Source organism: Marmota flaviventris, chromosome 6, assembly GCF_047511675.1.
Source record: "Marmota flaviventris isolate mMarFla1 chromosome 6, mMarFla1.hap1, whole genome shotgun sequence".
NCBI classification, from domain to species: Eukaryota; Metazoa; Chordata; class Mammalia; order Rodentia; family Sciuridae; genus Marmota; species Marmota flaviventris.
The window spans coordinates 85553269-85571623 of record NC_092503.1 but is presented as its reverse complement, the minus strand read 5'-3'; the positions used below and the strand labels follow the sequence as shown (position 1 = coordinate 85571623).

General features: G+C 38.9%; 1 protein-coding gene and 1 non-coding gene across 6 annotated transcripts in view; both read right to left on the bottom strand.

The window, feature by feature from the left end:
• Positions 1 to 3268: 3268 nt before the first annotated feature.
• On the bottom strand, positions 3269 to 3373 carry LOC114086985 (U6 spliceosomal RNA). The gene has a single exon (XR_003581720.1). It is a non-coding gene; the product is annotated as a U6 spliceosomal RNA (small nuclear RNA).
• Positions 3374 to 5511: 2138 nt separating this feature from the next.
• Slc17a5 (solute carrier family 17 member 5) overlaps positions 5512 to 18355 on the bottom strand; it is a 57165-nt gene continuing 44321 nt past the window's right edge. For 2 of the 5 annotated variants that reach the window (XM_027928404.2, XM_071613261.1), the window contains one exon: positions 15015 to 16494. In XM_027928404.2, coding sequence (XP_027784205.1) covers positions 16357 to 16494 — 138 coding nt within the window. In that variant the 3' untranslated portion in view covers positions 15015 to 16356. Of the gene's footprint in view, positions 5608 to 7405; positions 7541 to 14058; positions 14985 to 15014; positions 16495 to 18355 lie in introns of those variants that run through there. The other 3 variants (XM_071613258.1, XM_071613259.1, XM_071613260.1) reach the window with 3 other exon arrangements.

The following is an 18355-nucleotide window of genomic DNA, read 5'->3' as shown; positions in this document are numbered from 1 at the left end:
TTTTAATTCCAGCAACTTTGGAAACTGAGACAGGAGAATTGCAAATTTAAGGCCTACCTGAGCATTTTAGGGAAAAACTTGTCTCAAAATTAAGATTTAAAGTAAAAAGAACTGGCAAGGGCAGGGGAAATAGCTCAGTTGGTAGAGTGCTTGCCTTGCATGCATAAGACCCTGGGTTCAATTCTCAGCACCACATAAAAAAAATAAAAGATTGGCAAGAGCTGGGCGTGGGTGTACACATATAATCCCAGCCACTTGGGAGGTTGAGGCAGGAGGATCTCAAGTTCAAAGCAACCCTCAGCAATTTAGCAAGGCCCTAAGCAACTTAGTGAGACCCTGTCTCAAAATAAAATACAAAAAAGGCTGGAGATGAGGCTCAATGGTTAAGTGTCCCTGGGTTCAATCTCTGGTACCCTCCCTCCAAAAAAAATTTTAAAAAGGACTGGCAGGATGGATCAGGGAGTAATGGGGATATAGCTCAATGGTACAGCACTTATCTAGCATATGCAAGGCTCCTGGTTCAATTCCCAGTACAAAGAAGAAAAATAAAAAAGAGAGAGGGAAAGAGAAGAGAGAAAAAGAAAATTGGGCTTAGTGACTCATGCCTATAATCCAAGCAACTCAGGAAGCTGAGGCAAGAGCATAATAAGTTAGAAAGGCCAGACCTTAGCAACTTAGTAAAACCCAGTCTCAAAATATAAATAAATAATCAAATAAATAAATCAAATAAGGGCCAGGGATGTAGTTCAGTGGAAGAATGACCATGGGTTCAATTCCCAGTAAAAAAAGAAAAAGGCTTTTTTTTTTTTTTTAAAGTCTTTTTATGATCAATGCTTCATATTTTTTTTTGTAGATATTTAGCAGAGAGGATGGATGAAGGGCAAACAATGTAGGGCTATACATTCACTGAGAACTATTTGTGTGGAAATGTGCTGTGCTAAGTATTGTGTGGAAAAGAAATTGCTGACTGAGTAGAGGAGATAAGATATGTGGGCCTGTGAGTGGTGCAGATAAAGGCTGTAGGATTTCAGACTTTGGAGAGATTCTGTCTTGTGTGACAATGGAATGACAGTTTGATCTGGGCCTTGAAAGTAAATGGAATTTCAATAAAAGAAGTTGTGTAGAGAGGAATGGCTTGGGAGACTTTCTAGATAGAGGGAAAAGCCTAGAGAAAATGCTGAGGCAGGAAAACATGGAGTTTCAGTTTAGCTTCAGCTAAGGATTACAGGGAAAGAAGATGGGGTCACACTGGCTGATAGTCTTTAAAGCACTGGGGTGAGTTCTTGTAACAGCTTTTATTTGGAGATGGCTAATGGGAGCATTTATTAGAGGTATGGGCAACAATAAAATGTATCTTTAAGTACTTTAACAAATAAGTGTAATCAAGCCTATTTTCAGCTCTCCTATTGCCCTTAGGAAGCATTCACAGATCAGGTCAGTGCGAGTTTTAGGATTTAGCAGCACAGACTCTACAGAGTTTTGTTTGTTTGTTTGATACTGGGGATTAAACCCAGGGGTACTTTATCACTTACCTACCTTCCCAGCCTTTTTTATTTTTCATTTTGAGACAGTCTCTCTAAGTTGCTTAGGGCCTCACTAAGTTGCTGAGGCTGACCTCTACCTATGATCCTCCTGACTAGCCTCCTGAGCCGCTGGGGTTATAGCCATACACTACTGTACTCACTGAATTTTGATAAATTGCTCAAGTTTCCCAAGGTGAAGTACTAGTACCCTACTTAGGGACAAGTTTTCTGCTGTTATGTAAGTATTAATGTAACAGGACTTCACTTGATGCTTTGACTAGATCCCTTGTGGCTTTGAAACTTACGTATTTCTTTTCTTTTTCTCAATCTTCTTTTCCCTAAACTTCTCCTCCCTGATCTCTCCTCCCTAATCTCATTTTCTCTGAATCACCTCTGTAAAAGCCCCACAGCCTTTGGGACAGGAGTTCCGTGTGTTTCTCCTTTGCTAGCAAAGCATTTTCCTTTTTCTCAAGACCTTGTCTTCGTTATTGGATTGGTGAGGACGAGGACTGAGCTTTCGGTTACATTAATAGCATCCATTTCCCTCCGCTCCCCCATTCCAGTACTGGGGATTGAACTCAGGGGCACTGAGTTACATTCATGGCCCTTTTTATTTTTATTTTGGAGAGAGGGTCTTGTTAAGTTGCCCAGGCTGGGCTCCACCTTGTGATTCCCCTGCCTTAGCCTCCTTGTAAATAGAATTACATACGGCCATACACCACTGTGGTAGGCTCCTTTCCCTTTTAAAAGTATTGGTTTGGATGGCGAACTATATGGTTATCTCATCTATAGGAAAAGAAGAGAGTGAAGAGGACTTAGCATGTATTAATTAGCATATCAGTGACTGTGAGTACTAGTGTATCCCTGGAAAGAATTAGAGAGGCAATTTTTGAATTTTGATGATACTCTGGACTTGGGCACAGGCCAGGAGCTATTATGGGCAGATCCTGGGTAAACCAGATGCAGGGGTGCTGCAAGTGGAAGTTTGCCAGTCCCCAATGCCTCTTTTTCTCAGCAGGGCTATGCTCCAGAGTGGCCTGCAAAGCCTGGGCTTCAGGGAGGTTCCACAGTGCCTTGGGCTTGAGGGCAGACTTCCTGAGGGCATTGGTGGAACTTTCCAACTCACCTCAGACCTCAGTTCATCCCAGCAAATACACTGCAGATGAAAAAAAAAAAAAACAAAACACTTGTCCACAACATAGTCTATTGATGTTTTATTTATTTATTTATTTTTGTTTGTGTAACTTTTACTTTCCATTAACAAGATATAATTTTATAATTCACAAGTATAATTAAAGTCAGAGATTAAATAGTTCTTTAGGGCTAGTACATAAAAAAAAATCACAAGTTTTTATGAAAATTAAGTTTTATACATTGCATTGTTAATGGGTGTTTTAAATTTAATATTCTCTCATTATGTACTGATATTTTGAAGTTTAAATTTATTCTTCCTTTTGATTATTGCCTGCATCAACCCTAGTCACCCTTACATCAGTTGAGCACCGCAGGCATAATTGTATCATTATAATTTTTATGGGAATTAATAAGTTCTGGTTTCCCATCTCCAAATCTTCTTCATATACTTTATTATTATTTTTTTTTTCTGGTTATATACAAAGTATATTCACACCAATTCGTGTCTTCATACCTGTACTTTGGATAATAATGATCATCACATCCACCATTATTAATAACCCCATGCCCACTCCCTTCCCCTCCAACCCCTCTGCCCTCTCTAGAGTTAGAAAAATATGGAAAGCTTCACGAATTTGTGTGTCATCCTTGCACAGGGGCCATGCTAATCTTCTCTGTCGTTCCAATTTTAGTCTATGTGATGCCGAAGGGAGCGCTCTATTGATGTTTCAAATGTTGGCTGCACCCTCTAGATTCCTCGACAGTAACTGAATCCCACAGATGAAACCCAAGCTCAATAGATTCTGTATGAGGTGATTGCATTTTCAGTTCTTCTAACCACCCAGGCCTCAGGCCAATTTCCTCCACTTTTGCCAGAAAGGGCCAATTCATTTCCAGTGAAGTCCAAGCTGGCCTCCTCCCATTGTAGTGAATCCCTCATCCCTCCCTGGCCTGGAAGCAATGGTTTAGGATGTGGGGTTCTCAAACTTTTTATTTTATTTTTCCTGAGGACGGAATCCAGGGCCTCACACATGCTAGGCAAGCATTCTGACACTCCCCCAGCCTTTCGCCCTCTTTTTTTCAGCACAGTTTTCTCTCTCTTGCTTTCTCTAGTCTCTCTTCTCCTCCCAATCCCCGATATCTCCCTCCCCTCCTGTTTCCCTTCTCCCTTCTGGGTATTGAAGCCAGAGGAGCTTTACTATGAGCTACATCCCCAGCCCTTTTTATTTTGGGACAAGGGCTTGCAAATTTGCTGAGGCTGGCCTCGATCTTGCGATCTCCCTACCTCAATCTCTTGAGTCGCTGGGATTACAGGCATAGTCCACTGTGCCTGCCTAAACATGTTTTCTTAATTTACCCGAAAACTATCCCCCAGGGCGCAGGGGTGTCCACCTGTAATTCCAACAACTGGAGAGACTGAGGAAGGAGGATGGAGACTTCACAGCTAGCCTAAGGGATTTAACATGTCCCTGATCTCAAAATAAAAAACAAAAAGGGCTGGGGATGTAGATCAGTCATTAGATGCCCCTGTGTTCAATACCCTACTAAATAAATAAACAAACAGATAAATAATTGTAGTCTTAAAAGCTAATTTTGCATTTTAATCTAAAAATCAAGAAATTAGGGGTTTAAAAGGTCACTTTTTGCCTAGCATCCCTGCTGCCGCCCAGTGGTCGGGGCGGGTGTAGACGCGGGTTCCGAGACCTCGCAGTGACTTTCCATTCAGCTGGAGGCCGGCTCCCACCCTAGGCTGGGCTGAGTCATTCCAAATTCCTTTGTGTTTTCTCTCCCCGAGCGAGTGCGCAGAGATGGTTGCTTTAATAGTCACTTTCTTTCCTTAGACAAAAGAAATCTAGTCTTTGATAGTTCTGATTCACGAGTTAGCAAAAATATGAGTCAAACTCATGTTTCCTGAGAGCTATAAATATTTGCTCTCCCCGCCTTGATGTGAAACGCCCACCCATCGTTTCGGCACTGAAAGGCTCGAATCTGGAGGATTCCAGTGTAAAATGATCCACGCCTCGAGTGGTGTTTTTTAGGCAGTGAGAAATGCGGTGTATTCCAAACGCTTGAAGAGAAGAGGAACGTGTTTGTATGCTTTAAAAATCTGTTCTTAATTTAAAAGAGTCTTTAAAAGTATAAAATTATGGACATTTAAACTGTGATCGGGAGCAGAAAGTAGGAGAGCTGAATGTCAGCCTCCAGGGATGTCAGTTTGGCTTTTTGGCAAGTAAATATGGGTCATTTGGCATGGCTTGTGGGCTGACATTAATATCGACAAGAGCCACTTTGTAGGCCGCGGAAACCTCTTCAGTTGTCCTCCCTGCAGTGTGAAATTTGAGGAGGTTGAAGCCGGGAGGGGCAGGGCACTCCAGCCTGGAGCTCCAGGCCAGAGATCCTGGACTGAGCAGAAGTAGGGTGGAGTTCAGGGGCTGACTCTGAGTTTTTTCTCCTGATCAAATGATTTTTAAAAAATTTTTAAAATAAATAAAAAGCCCAAGAAAGAAAAAATTAAATTATCTTTTATCCATTATCCAGAAATAATCGCTGATTATTTTGATATTATTTTGATGTGTGTTCAGTTTTTTTTTTCCCCCTAGGCCTTTTGTTTAAACAAAAGTGGTATCACTAAAGTAAAAAGAAATGGAAGACATAAGCTCATACAAAACATCTGTAAGCAAATGTTCATAGAAGCATTATTTACACAGCCAAAAAATAGAAACAATCCAATATGTCCATGAACAGATAAAGTGTTCCCATCTGACAGGACTCCAGCCTGCCCCAGCCCCCCCAAAACCCAAAGAACCAAAACCAAAAACAGATGAATGATCAAACAAAAAAATGGTATAAAAAATGTATTTGCCCTGGGAGGTGATATATACCTGTAATCCTAGAGGTTGAAGCAGGAAGATAGCAAGTTCCAGGTCAGACTGGGCAATTTAGCAAGATTCTATCTCAAAATAAACAAATAAAGAGGCTTGAAATAATAGCTCAGTAATAGAGCACTTGTGAGGCCCTGGGTTCAATCACCAGTACCACACACACAAGAAGAAATGACATACTTATATTGCTTACAACAGGACACCTTGAAAACATGCTAAGAGAATGAAGCCAATCACAATGGACCATTTATTATGCAATTCCATTTACTTAAAGTCCAGAATCAGAATATCTATAGAAAATGGAAATTAGGGGTTGGGGTTGTGGCTCAGTGGTAGAACATTCACCTAGCACGGGTGAGGCACTGGGTTTGATCCTCAGCACCACATAAAGATAAATAAACAAAGCTATTGTGTCCATCTACAACTAAAGCATATTAAAAAGAAAGAAAGAAGTCTAGAAAGAAAGAAATAAGAAAGAAAGAGAAAAAGAAAAAGAAAATGGAATTAGAACCAGTGAGTTTGAGCTAAGGAGGAGGTCATAGACTCTAGAGGCTGAGGCAAGTTTGAGGCCAGTCTCAGCAACTTAGTGAGACCTTAACCTACTTAGCTAGACCCAGTCTCAAAAAACAAAAACAAAAAAACAAAAAAACGTTGTGGGGAGGTTTAGTGGTAAAGTGCCCCTGGGTTCAATCCTTGATACAAAACAATAAATAAGAGATGAAAAGTTAGATTAGTGGTTGAGGGGGATAGCAAGTGACTGCTAAAGGATCTAGCATTTCTTTTTTTTGTTGGGAAAATGTTCTTATTAGATATTTGTTAGCTGTGTAATTCTGTGAATATATTAAAAGTCACTGGCCAGTTGCAGTGGCGCATGCCTGAAATCCCAGCCATTCAAAAAGCTGAGGCAGGAGGATCACAAATTCAAAGCCAGGCTGGGTAATTTAGTGAGACTGTCTCAAAATTTAAAAAAAAAAAAAAAAGGGCTGGGAATGTAGCTCATTGGTAGAGCAGCCCTGTGTTCACGCGCGCGCGCGCGCACACACACACACACACACACACAGAGTCATTGAATTGCACTCTTATTTATTTATTTTATTGTGGGACAGGGTCCTGTTAGACAATTACCCTACCACTGAATTAAATCCCCAGCTCTGAACTATACATTTTTATTGTTGTCTCAGTACTGAGGTTTGAACCCAAGGCCTGGGGCATCCTAGGCAAGCACTCTACAACTGAGTTACACCCCCAGCACTATTTTTAAAATTTTGTTCTGAGACAGCGTTTCATTAAATTACCCAAGCTTCTGCCAGGCATGATGGTACATGCCTGTGATCCCAGGGGCTTGGAAGGCTGAGGTAGGAGGATCGTGAATTTAAAGCCAGCCTCAGTGACATAGTGAGGCCCTAAAGCAACTTAGAGAAACCCTATCTCTAAATAAAGTATTTTAAAACCCTGGGGTTGATGGGTATATGGCTAATTGCACAAGCAAGCTACGCTTGATTTTGTGATGTTTTTGTCTCAGCCTCCTGAGAAACTGGGTTTACAGGTATGTGCCATTGAACCTAGCTGAATTGTGCACTTAAAAAAATATTATTATATTTTAAGTTGTTGATGGATCTTTATTTTATTTATTTAAATGTGGTGCTGAGAATTGAACCCAGTGCCTTACACATGCTAGGCAAGTGTTCTACCACTGAGCTACAACCCCAACCCCTGAATCGTACACTTTTTAAAAGTGAATTTTATGGTAAGTGAATTATAACTCAATAAATCCCTAATTAAAAAAAAATAAATAAAGACAGGTGTGGTGATACCTGCCTATCATCCCTGCAATTTGGGAGGCAGGAGGATCACAAGCCTCAGCAATTTAGTGAGATCCTGTCTCTAAATTTAAAATAAAAGGGTTTAGGGGATGTAGTTCACTGGTAAAGTGCACCCAAGTATTCATGTTGTAGGAGTTGGGGATATAACTAGTGGCCTAGTATGTATAATGCCATGGAACTGCAAAAAAGAAAAAAGAAAAAAAAAAGAAATCAATCAATCACTATAAGATATATTATGAACATTAATCCAACATTCCCAATAACTATTCTTCTGCAGCATTTTTAATTTAATTTAATTTTGAAATTTTTTATTACTTTTATTTTTAATTACTAAAAGAATGCACATTCCTTATAATTTTTAAAAAATATCTTTATTTGTTTATTTTTTAATTTTTTATGTGGTGCTGAGGATGGAACCCTGGGTCTCACGCATGCGAGGCAAGCGCCCTACCACTGAGCTACAACCCTGGCCTAAATTTTTTTTAAATACAGAAGAGTAAAAAATTAGAAAATATTTTCTCCATGACCAATTTTAACATACTTAGAGTACTGACTTAAAAATTATTTTTATCACATAGCCTTCTCTTTATAGAGCCTTATGTTCAGTGCAAGCCCACAGTCTTTATTTTTACTTCCCTCCTTCATCCCTCATCTCTACTCATTCTCCTCCCCTGCATTACTACCCACTCTATTGTGTTTATTATGCTCTAAATTCTGAAGTATCCTTGGAAAAACACCACTTTTTTTTGTATTTTTGGTTAGTTTTTGGAAGTAGTGTTAACTATAAATCTTCTTGCTAAATACTTCTTGAGGTTTCTGTACATTATTACTATATTATGTCATTCCTTAATAAACATCCATTACATTTAACTTTTATTACCCTAATGATAAACACCTGGGTTGCCTCCAGCTGTGTCACAATAAACAGTGTGGTACATATGTTCTTTTATGGACTTGAGCAAGAATTATTCTGGAACATAAATTCAGTTGTGTGGCATATATATAGGGCCAAGAGGCATAATCCCTTTTGGTTTCCGAATGGATTTACCAGTTTATAATCCTCCCCACTTCTCTGGTGGAAAATAATTTATATTTCGCTACATCCTTTGCTAACACTTAATGGTATCAAATTTACTTTTTTTCTTTATATTGTGGTATGGAGGATTGAACTGAAGGCCTCTCAGTGTTAGGCAAGTGCTCTACCACTGAACTGCTTTTTTTTTAGTGGTAGGTGGACAAAATGCCTTTATTTTATTCATTCATTTGATGGCCCTTTATTTTACTCATTTATTTATATGCAATGCTGAAAATTGAACCCAGTGCCTCGCACATGTGAGGCAAACACTCTACCACTGAGCCACAACCCCAGCCCTTATTCATTTATTTTTATTTGGTGCTGAGGATGGCACCAAGTGCCTCACATGTGCTAGGCAAGCGGTGTACCATTGAGCTACAACCTCAGCCCCACTGAAAGGCATTTTCATCATCATAATAAAATTGTTATTTTATGCTGGGCATGATGGCACCCTCCTGTAATCCCAGCAACTCAGGAGGCTGAGGCAGGTGGATTGCGAGACCCTGTCTCATTAAAAAAAAAAAAAAAAAAATTAATAAGGAGGCTGGGTATGTCGCTCAGTGGTGAAGTGTCCCTGGGTTCAATCCCTGGTACAAAAAAAAAAAAAAAAAAAAAAAATTTGTTACAGGTTCTCGAATTTGTGATCCTCCTGACTCAGTCTCCCAGGTAGCTAGAATTACAGGGACATACCACTATGCACTGGGCTTTCTTTTTCTTTTGTTTTGTACTGGGGATTGAAGCCAGGGCACTGTACACTGGGATATACCCCAGGTTCTTTTTATTTCTTATTTTCAGACACTCTCAGCTTCCTGAGTCACTGGGATTACAGGTGTGGGCCATCACGCCTGGCTGCAGTTTTTTTTTTTTTTTTTTTTTGAGATGTTATCGTTATCTCAGTATGTTTCCCAGACTGGTTTTGAACTCCTAGGCTCAACTGTTCCTTTTCCCTCAACCTCCCAAGTAGCTGGGGCTACAGGTAGGTGCCACTACATCTGTTGTATTCAATTGTTTATTATACCACAAGATGCTACTACATTCAATTTTGAATATATCTGTTCACTATATCCTCATCTACTTTAATTTTTACTCACTTGATCATCTCAGATAGTCCTGGTACAATCCATTCTACCTTCTTCGTTCATATTCTCCTCAGATTTGGAGTAGAGGAACTAGGACTCTGAAGAGTTAATGTAACATAGCCCAAGACTGCCTTCCCTCGAGAGAAGCTTACTTACTCATCAGCATCCATAGACTCCATTTTAGAGTGGGACTATTGTCTGAGGAAGCTGCCCAGATAAAACAGAGGTAATGTATATGAGAGTGGTATACAAATGCTGTTAGCATATGCTTGCTTCTCTGATGGTCAAGCAGGATTTGGGTATGTCCCAAGATAAACCTTGTATCACTGAACAGCACTATTGCCATCTATTTCTTTTTTTTTTTTTGTACTGGTGATTGAACTTAGGGGTGCTTGATCACTTAGCTCTATCTCTAGACATTTTTGTTTTTATTTTGAGACAGTGTCTCAATAAATTGTCCAGATTGGCCTCCGATTTGTGATCCTCCTGCCTCAGCCTCCCAAATACCTGGGATTATAGGTGTGTGCCACCATGCCCAGCTGAAATTTTTTTTAACGTTAAAAAACCAAGTGCATTATAGTAGGTATTGTATGGGTGATTTATACAATATACAGACTCTAACAGCATCACAATACTTCACACAAAACAGTCCTTGAGCATTAAAAAGACCAGACTATTTACCCTTCCCACATTGCTTTCAATCTCAACCAGATTGCTGTGGAAAGCTGAAGTTTCAGACTGTGGAGGGAAACTATAAAATGCTTACAACAAGGAGCTATTTGTGGTATGCTGAAAGAAGACTGGGACCAATATGCACAGTTGATCCTGAGAGGTGACGGCACAGTTGAAAATACGAGCGTATTTCAGTTGTTCAGCCAGCAAGAGTGCTTAAGAAAAAGATTTCATGCTGTATATGTGTGTATATGTATATTTAATAATACCTATATATCTGTATCTATATCTCCCCTTGCCCCCATGAAAGTCTAGACTATTTTGGCTGAGGATGTGGCTGGCGGGGAGAGAGAGTTCAAGCGCTTTTTCAGCTCAGTAGGGCAATAATGGCTACTCCATTATCAGCACAGGACTGGCAGTGACTAGGAACTTCTGTTTCCTCCTCCCCCAACATCAAGATAAAGTGAAAGTAAACAGGCACTCTGGAAAATTACTAGTGTTCTTCCTCCTGAAGGCACATGAGAAGAAAGGACAGAAAATTCATTACCTTTCTTTTTTTTTTTTTTTTTTTCCAGTTTTGCTTAGACTCAGCCTTCTGTTGCAGAACTCCTGGAAACAATTTTCTCTATTATCCTTTATCAGTAAGAACTTTTATGGTTGGCTTTTCTACTATGGTTGCTCTAAAAAGCAGAGGCATCTGAAAAGATTTTGTAATCTATCTTAATTTATATTTCTACAAGAAAATTAATTAAAAAAATAGAAATTACATATTTACCCATGTCTATTTATCTGAGGCAGTAACATGCTTTTACTGAGAGGAACCAGGCCATTTCCTGGTGCTCTTCCTGTCTTCAAACTTAAATACTACATAAATATTTCTGTTTGGGGCAATTTTATTTTGAACAGTAATGTGCCACCCTTAGAGAGGAGGCTAAACAATCCACTTTGCAACAGGAATCAAACTCAAATTCAAGCAAAATTCTCTGCTTTCTTGAAAAATGAAACAAATGCTGAAGTAAGAATGACATTATAGTGACTGATTTTAGCATTTGTCTTAATTTTTTTTTTTTTTTTTGGTTCCAGGAATTGAACTCAGGGGCACTTGAGATCACTGAGCCACATCCCCAGCCCAATTTTGTATTTTATTTAGTGACAGGGTCTCACTGAGTTGCTTAGTGCCTCATTTTTGCTGAGGCTGGCTTTGAACTTGCCATCCTCTTGCCTCAGCCTCCCAAGCCGCTGGGATTACAGGCGTGTGCCACCACCATCTCTTTTATAAACCTGATTTTCAAGGTCAGTTGGCACACTCATTCCCACAGGATTTGATTGTTGGGTGAAGTTTTGCATGGAAGTTTTTAAAGGCTGGAACTTATGAAGCAGAAAAAGGTTTGATAAATAAGAATGTGAACCCTATGAGAAAAGGGGTATCCCCCTACCCCACCACTACCTTATCCCTGTGTAAAGAACAATACCTGGCACCTAGTGAATGCTTAATAAATATTTAAGTAAGTGGAAGAAGTGTTTTGCCTATACAGAATTTAGCTATTCTCAAATACTTTCGAAGTCATTTACAAATAATTGCTTCTTATAACTTATTTTTTTGCAATTTTTTATACCTTTATTTTATTTATTTTTATGTGGTACTAAAGATCGAGCCCAGTGCCTTGCATGTGCTAGGTGAGCGCTCTACTGCTAAGTCACAACCCCAGCGCCCTTATAACTTATTTTGAAGTTTACATATGTTCACTATAAGGCATCATTTCTTCTTGATAAGAGTTAAGGTTGCAGGCTGGGGTTGTGCCTCAGTGGTAAAACACCTGCCTAGCACATTTGGGGCATTGGGTTTGATCTTCAGCACCATATAAAAATATAATAAAGGTATTGTGTCTGTCTCCAACTTGAAAAAAAAAAAAGTTAACGTCACATTTATCCCAGCCCCACCTCACCCTTTTGGTACTGGGATTGAACCCAGGGGTACTTTACCACTGACCTGCATTCCCAACTCTCTCTTCCCCTTTCTTTTTTGAGACAAAGTTTTGCTAAATTGCTTAACTTGGGATCCTCCTGCCTCAGGCCTCATAAATTGTGAAGGCCCTATATCCAAATAAAAAATAAAAAGGGGCTGGGTGTGGTGGTGCACCTGTAATCTCAGCAGCTCAGGAGCTTGAGACAGGAGGATTGTGAGTTCAAAGCCAGCCTCAGCAATGGCGAGGAGCTAAGCAACTCAGTGGACCCTATCTCTAAATAAAATACAAAATATGGCTGGGAATGTGGTCCAGCGGTTGAGTGCCCCTGAGTTCTATCCCTGGTACCAAAAAAAAAAAAAAAGTTTGGGTATCTATCACAGTGGTAAAGTACCTCTGGGTTCAATCCCCAGTATCAAAAAAAGAAAAAGAAAAAACAATGTGAAATGAAAACTTTTAATTTATAGTTCATTTAAAGAGTTCCTTACAAAATGTTTATTGAACACCTAAAACTGACTAAGCACATGTTGTGAGGGAGGCCACTGTGTGAGAATCAAATGGAGCTTGCCCTTAAGATGCTTGTGAAGGAGCTGGGTTCAGTGGCACATGCCTGTAATCCCAGTGGCTCAGGAGGGATGCTGAGGCAGAAGGATCCCCAGTTCAAAGCCAGCCTCAACAACTAAGTGAGGCCCTAAGCAACTTAGAAAAACCCTGTCTCAAAATAAATAAAAATGGCTGGGGATGTGGCTCAGTGGAAGTGCCCCCGTGTTCAATCTCTGATATTAAAAAAAAAAAAAAAAATGTTTGCTAAGAATCTAACAAGACACAGACATGTGTTCTTAAGTATGAGAAAGAAGGGGAAAGGTGATCAGGAACCAGACTGAGCCCCAGGAAGGGAAAGCAATGGCATATCAATGGCCTATTGGTATCATTATTAATTAGAAAAAAGAGGAAATACTTAATATTTGTTAAATGAATAATTTATCTCTTCCTCATAACTGAGCTTAAATCCTTGAGCCAAACCTAAAGAACCCCAAATAAATAAATAATATAGTGTTTTAATGGATCAAAGGAAGAGATTGTCTCTCCATCAGGGAGGGTGGGAAAAATCGGGGTCATGAAGGAGGTGGGATTGAAGAGCAACCTTCTAGGACCAAAGGATGAACTCTTGAACCACATTCCAAGCCCTTTTTATTTTAAGACAGGGTTTTGCTAAGTTGATTAAGACCTTGAACTTGGGATCCTTCTGCCTCAGCCTTTGGAGTTGCTGGTACTGCAGGTGTGTACCACCATGCATGGCACTGGGACCATTTATCTTTTATACTCCAGGGGGAAACAAAAGCTACAAGCCTCTATTTTTTAGGAGATAGCAGAAGGATTAAAAAAAAAATTCTATAGACATAAAAAAACTGTTATTGAAAAAAAAAGATAGGCAGTTGATTAGATGTGTGGTTGGGGATGGGAGACCAGGAAAGAACAAAACATGATTCCAGGTGCAAGCCTACATGACTGGGGAAATCTTAACAGGAATAAGGAAGGTGGCAGATATAGCTGGTTTTATCTGAGGAGGGGAGGGGAGTGAGGTTGAACTTAAATAGTCTCAGTTGCAAAAGGGATAGCCAGTTGGGGATGTCTAGTAGGCAGCTGAAAACCTGGTGGTATTATACAGCAGTTTGAGCAAAAGGTAATTTTATTTATTATTTATTTGGTGGGACTGGGGATTGAACCCAGAACCCTATACAACTGAGCTATGTACCTAGCCCCCCCCCCCCCCCCCCCGCCTTTTTTTTTCAGTATTGGGGATTTAAAACAGAAGCGCTTAACCACGAGTCACATTCCCACTCCTTCCTTCTTTCCTTTCTTCCTCCCTCTCTCCCTCCCTCCCTCTCTCCTTTCCTTCCTTTTTTATCTATTTATTTATTTTGGGACAGAGCCTCACTACATTGCTAAGGCTGGCTTTGAACTTTTGATCCTCCTGCCTCAGCTTCCTGCTGCTAGGATTACAGGCATGTGCCACTGAAATCAGCCTCCTTTTTATTTTTTGAGACAAGGTCTCCCTAAGTTGCTCAGGCTGGCCTTGAATTTGCTATCCTCCTGCCTCAGTCTCCCAGAATTGCCAGGATTATAGGTATGCGCCATTATGCCTGGTGGTGTTTTGCTTTAAAATAATGTATTTGAATAGATTATACTGCTACATTTGGTAAAGTAAAAATTAATTCCCCTTCTTATTCCTGGTGGCCTGTTTTCTCACCCCAGAGGTAACCACTAATTCCAGTTTCTTGAGTATTATTCTAGAGATATTATGGATATATATGCTTTTTATGTCCCTGGGAGATTTTTGTATACTTGTTTAAAGGCTAGAGAAGACTTGCATATCTTTGAGACAGAAGGGAAAGGGTCAGAGAAACAGATGGAAGAAGCAAATTAGAAGAATTACTGAAGCAAGTTCTTAGAGGAGGTAGGAGGAGACAGAATCAGTGATGTCCTTATGTACTTTAAAAAGCAGAGTGCGAGGCTGGGAATATAGCTCAGTTGGTAGAGTGCTTTCCTCACATGCACAAAGCCCTGGTTCAATCCCCAGCACCACACACACACACACACACACACACACACACACACACACTAATAATAGTAATAATAAATAAACTAAAAAAAATAAATAAAAAGCAGGGTGGACCCTTTTAGAACTATGAAGGGAAGATGGATGGTAATAAAGATTTCCGATGCTGTATCACTTTGATGGTCTGTTTCCTCAGTTTGGTGGTGGTTGAGATGCATTTTGAAGTAGATGGATTGCTTCAGGAGAATACAGAGAAGATATAAAAATAGTCACTGTGGACATGAGAAAATACCATGGAACTGTCAGATTGAAAAATCAAAAAGGTTTATTTTGATGATTTATAAAAAAAAATATCACCATAGCAACTTAATTTATATTTACACATTAAAAATTAATTTACATAAATATATTCACATCATCTTATATTAAACATTTTCAGTTAAAACATTACAGGTAATCATAAACAAAACATAAACCAAATTTTAAACATAAATGCCCTCAAAGTATGCTCAATAACCACAATAGATGAATCAGGAAAAATAAGATTTCAGGAACAAACAGTACAGATGATTCCATGGGCCACAGGCCCTGTGGTCTTTAAAAAGCCACTTTCACTTATTTATTTTTATGGTGCTGGAGATTAAACCCAGGGTCTTATGAATGCTAGGCAAGCACTCTACCACTGAGCTATATTCCCAACTCTAAAAGTCACTTTAAACTAACCAGAAGCTTACATGAAGCCAGCTGAAGAAAAAGAGATTTAAATTTTTTTTGTCTTATTTTAATGTAGTTAAAAAAACCATAATTTCAGAATTTATACTCTGATTCACATGAAATTCGTTTTAGTCAAGGATGCTATTATTTGTGGGATAGACTGGGCATCTCATTTTTTTTTTTTTTCCAGATTCCATGAGAGTAGATAGTCCAAAGTGCTGGGAAGGGAAAGTTTGAGGCTGCATCAAGACCATAATTGTGGATCTTACTGCTCTTGTCTATTCAGGGCTTCATATACACATTAATAGCCCCAGAAAGAGAACACCATACAAAGATTTTGGCATTGGCCCTGGACTTGGGTGCTGCTTCTGATAAATGTTGGACACTCTGTCCCTGATGCCAGAGAGGGAATGCTTGGCAGCTGCCTGGGCATGCTTTACTCAATCTAGGTGCCAGGCCTAATTATACAGTGGCTAGCAGCTCTATGGAGATGCTGAAGTTTGAGACTAAGTGTCACAGAGAGCTAATAACAAATAGTTTTCATGAGAAAAGTGAACAAAAACAGGTGTTTACCAAAACCTGAGGTTATTATCTAGTTTGATAAGCAGTATAAGAGGGTTCATTTAATTTCATTCCCTTAAATGCGGCCCTTAACAATAAATAGAGTTCTCCTATTTCATGTCACCTGACTTGCAGCCAGGTATCTGAACCTAAAGTTTAAAGTCCTGCATATATATTATTAGTTATTAAAAAGAGCAAATTTTCCTAATCTGGCAACTAGTGACACTTCATGATTACAAGCCTTAAAATTTAATACAAGTACATTTTTTAATATATAGAATGCTTACACATTAAAATATCAAAGGCACTTTTCAGGTTACATGATAAATAAAAGTACATTAATAGAAAGAGGATTATTTATTGTTTTCTTCAGTTTTTGTGTCCATGGTAATCACTGACAGCCCACTTCTGCACTTCGCCTTTGGCCAATAGTACAAAGAAAATGGCACCAAATACATTAATAGCAGCAGCGATACAAAAAACAATTTGCCATTCTCTAACAGTGTTCTATAGAGAAAAAAAGAAAAAAATGAAATGAAAAAATTTTGTGTCCAGTTTATAAAAAAGGTTGTATCACAAAACTGTTATGACAGCAACTTTATTCATCAAAGATATGCTTGAAATAACTCAAATGTTCACCAGCAGTAGCACTGTGGTGTGTAAGTTCAATGAAATATTATATAGCAATGAGAATAAATGAGCTACAATATGGATACATCTCACAAAGTGTTAAGCAAAAGAAGACAGAGTATATATGAAGTGATTCCATTTATATAAAGCTAAAAATCAGACAAAACTAATTTATGGTTAAAAGTCAGGAATAGTTCCTCTTGAGAGGGGTGAGGGAGGAGTGGCAGGAATATCAAAGAGGCAAAATTCCCTTGCTGAGGGACCAATGATCTATTTATTGATTGGGGAATGGCTACACAGATATGTTAATGTTTTGAATATTGATTCAGCTGTACAATTATAACTTGTGTATTTTAAAAATACATGTTATATTTAAAAAAAATCAAAAAAGCTTATATGTCATGCTCTTGAATCATGTGTTATTAGGCAAGTTATACTCTGCGTTCATTTCCCAAATTCTTAGGTGGGAGGTGTCTGGTGGATCAATCAAGTGGATCTATCAAGTCCTTCTTATCATAAGTTCAGAAGGACTCTGAAGTTCAGGTTTGAGGATTTGGGATGTTGCAGGGAGGCCCGACCAGTGTAAAAAGTTTTGACTGGCACAAAGTAGGGCATGCATGGGATTTGTCTACAAGAAATCAACAATTGTTCAATGTATAACCTAAAAAGTAGTATAAAAACATCAAAGTTACATAACTTTCTGGGTTATAGGACTACCTTTAACAACCAATTATAAAATTTTGATGATTTTAATCTAACCAGAGTGCTACTTTGCAGCATTGTAACAAACAAAAACTAAATAGTAGTACTGGCAACGTGGAAGAAAAGGTAAGGCACTAGGGAAGTCATTTTATTTAGGAAAAAAGGAGAAACATGGAGAAAGAAAGGAGCTACCTGTGACTATTATACTTGTCTGAGGTACAAAATTTTAGAAATACATCATAAATTTTAGCAACTAAACTTAGTAACTAAAATTTAGCAACTAATTTTAGTACTAAAATTTAAATACGCTAATGATGTGTCACCATTCTAGGGGAGAATCTAGTCAATAATTTTATCTTGTACCAGAAAGAAATATTTAAGACAGTTTCTTAGGATTACCTAAGACAAATCTCTATGTGGGCTACCATGATTCGTGATTTAAAATCAATCAACTGTACCAGAAATTTCATTTTTTTTTTCTTTTCCTGTACTGGGGATTGAACCCAGGGTGCTCTGCACAGAGCTACATCCTCAGCCCTTTTTCATTTTGAGACAGAGTCCTTCTTGCTGGCCTGGTACTTGCAATCCTCCTGCCCTAGCCTCCTGAGTTGCTGAGATTACAGATGTGTGTGTGTTTTGTTTTATGGATCTTGAACTCCTGAGCTCAATTAATCCCCCTGCCTCAGGCTCCCAAGGAGCTGATACTATAGAGTGTGTGCCACTACATCCAGCTACATCATCTTCAAAATCCAGCTTTGGATTTTGAACACTCAGGATTTCAGTTCAGGAATCCATATTTCTCTAGCAGAAGTGCTAGAATTATCAACAATAATACATGGTATTATACATTGATAACTAAAACATGGTAGTGTGTAGATCTAAGTTCTTGGGTTGCCACATTGCTCTAAGAAGACAACATAGAACAGTTCTGACATGTCCATATTGAGACACAGAACTTTAGAAAAAACAAGACTGCAACATGCAACATCCTTTTTATTGAGAGGAAATAGTGATGTGAGGCACCAATTCACTTAAG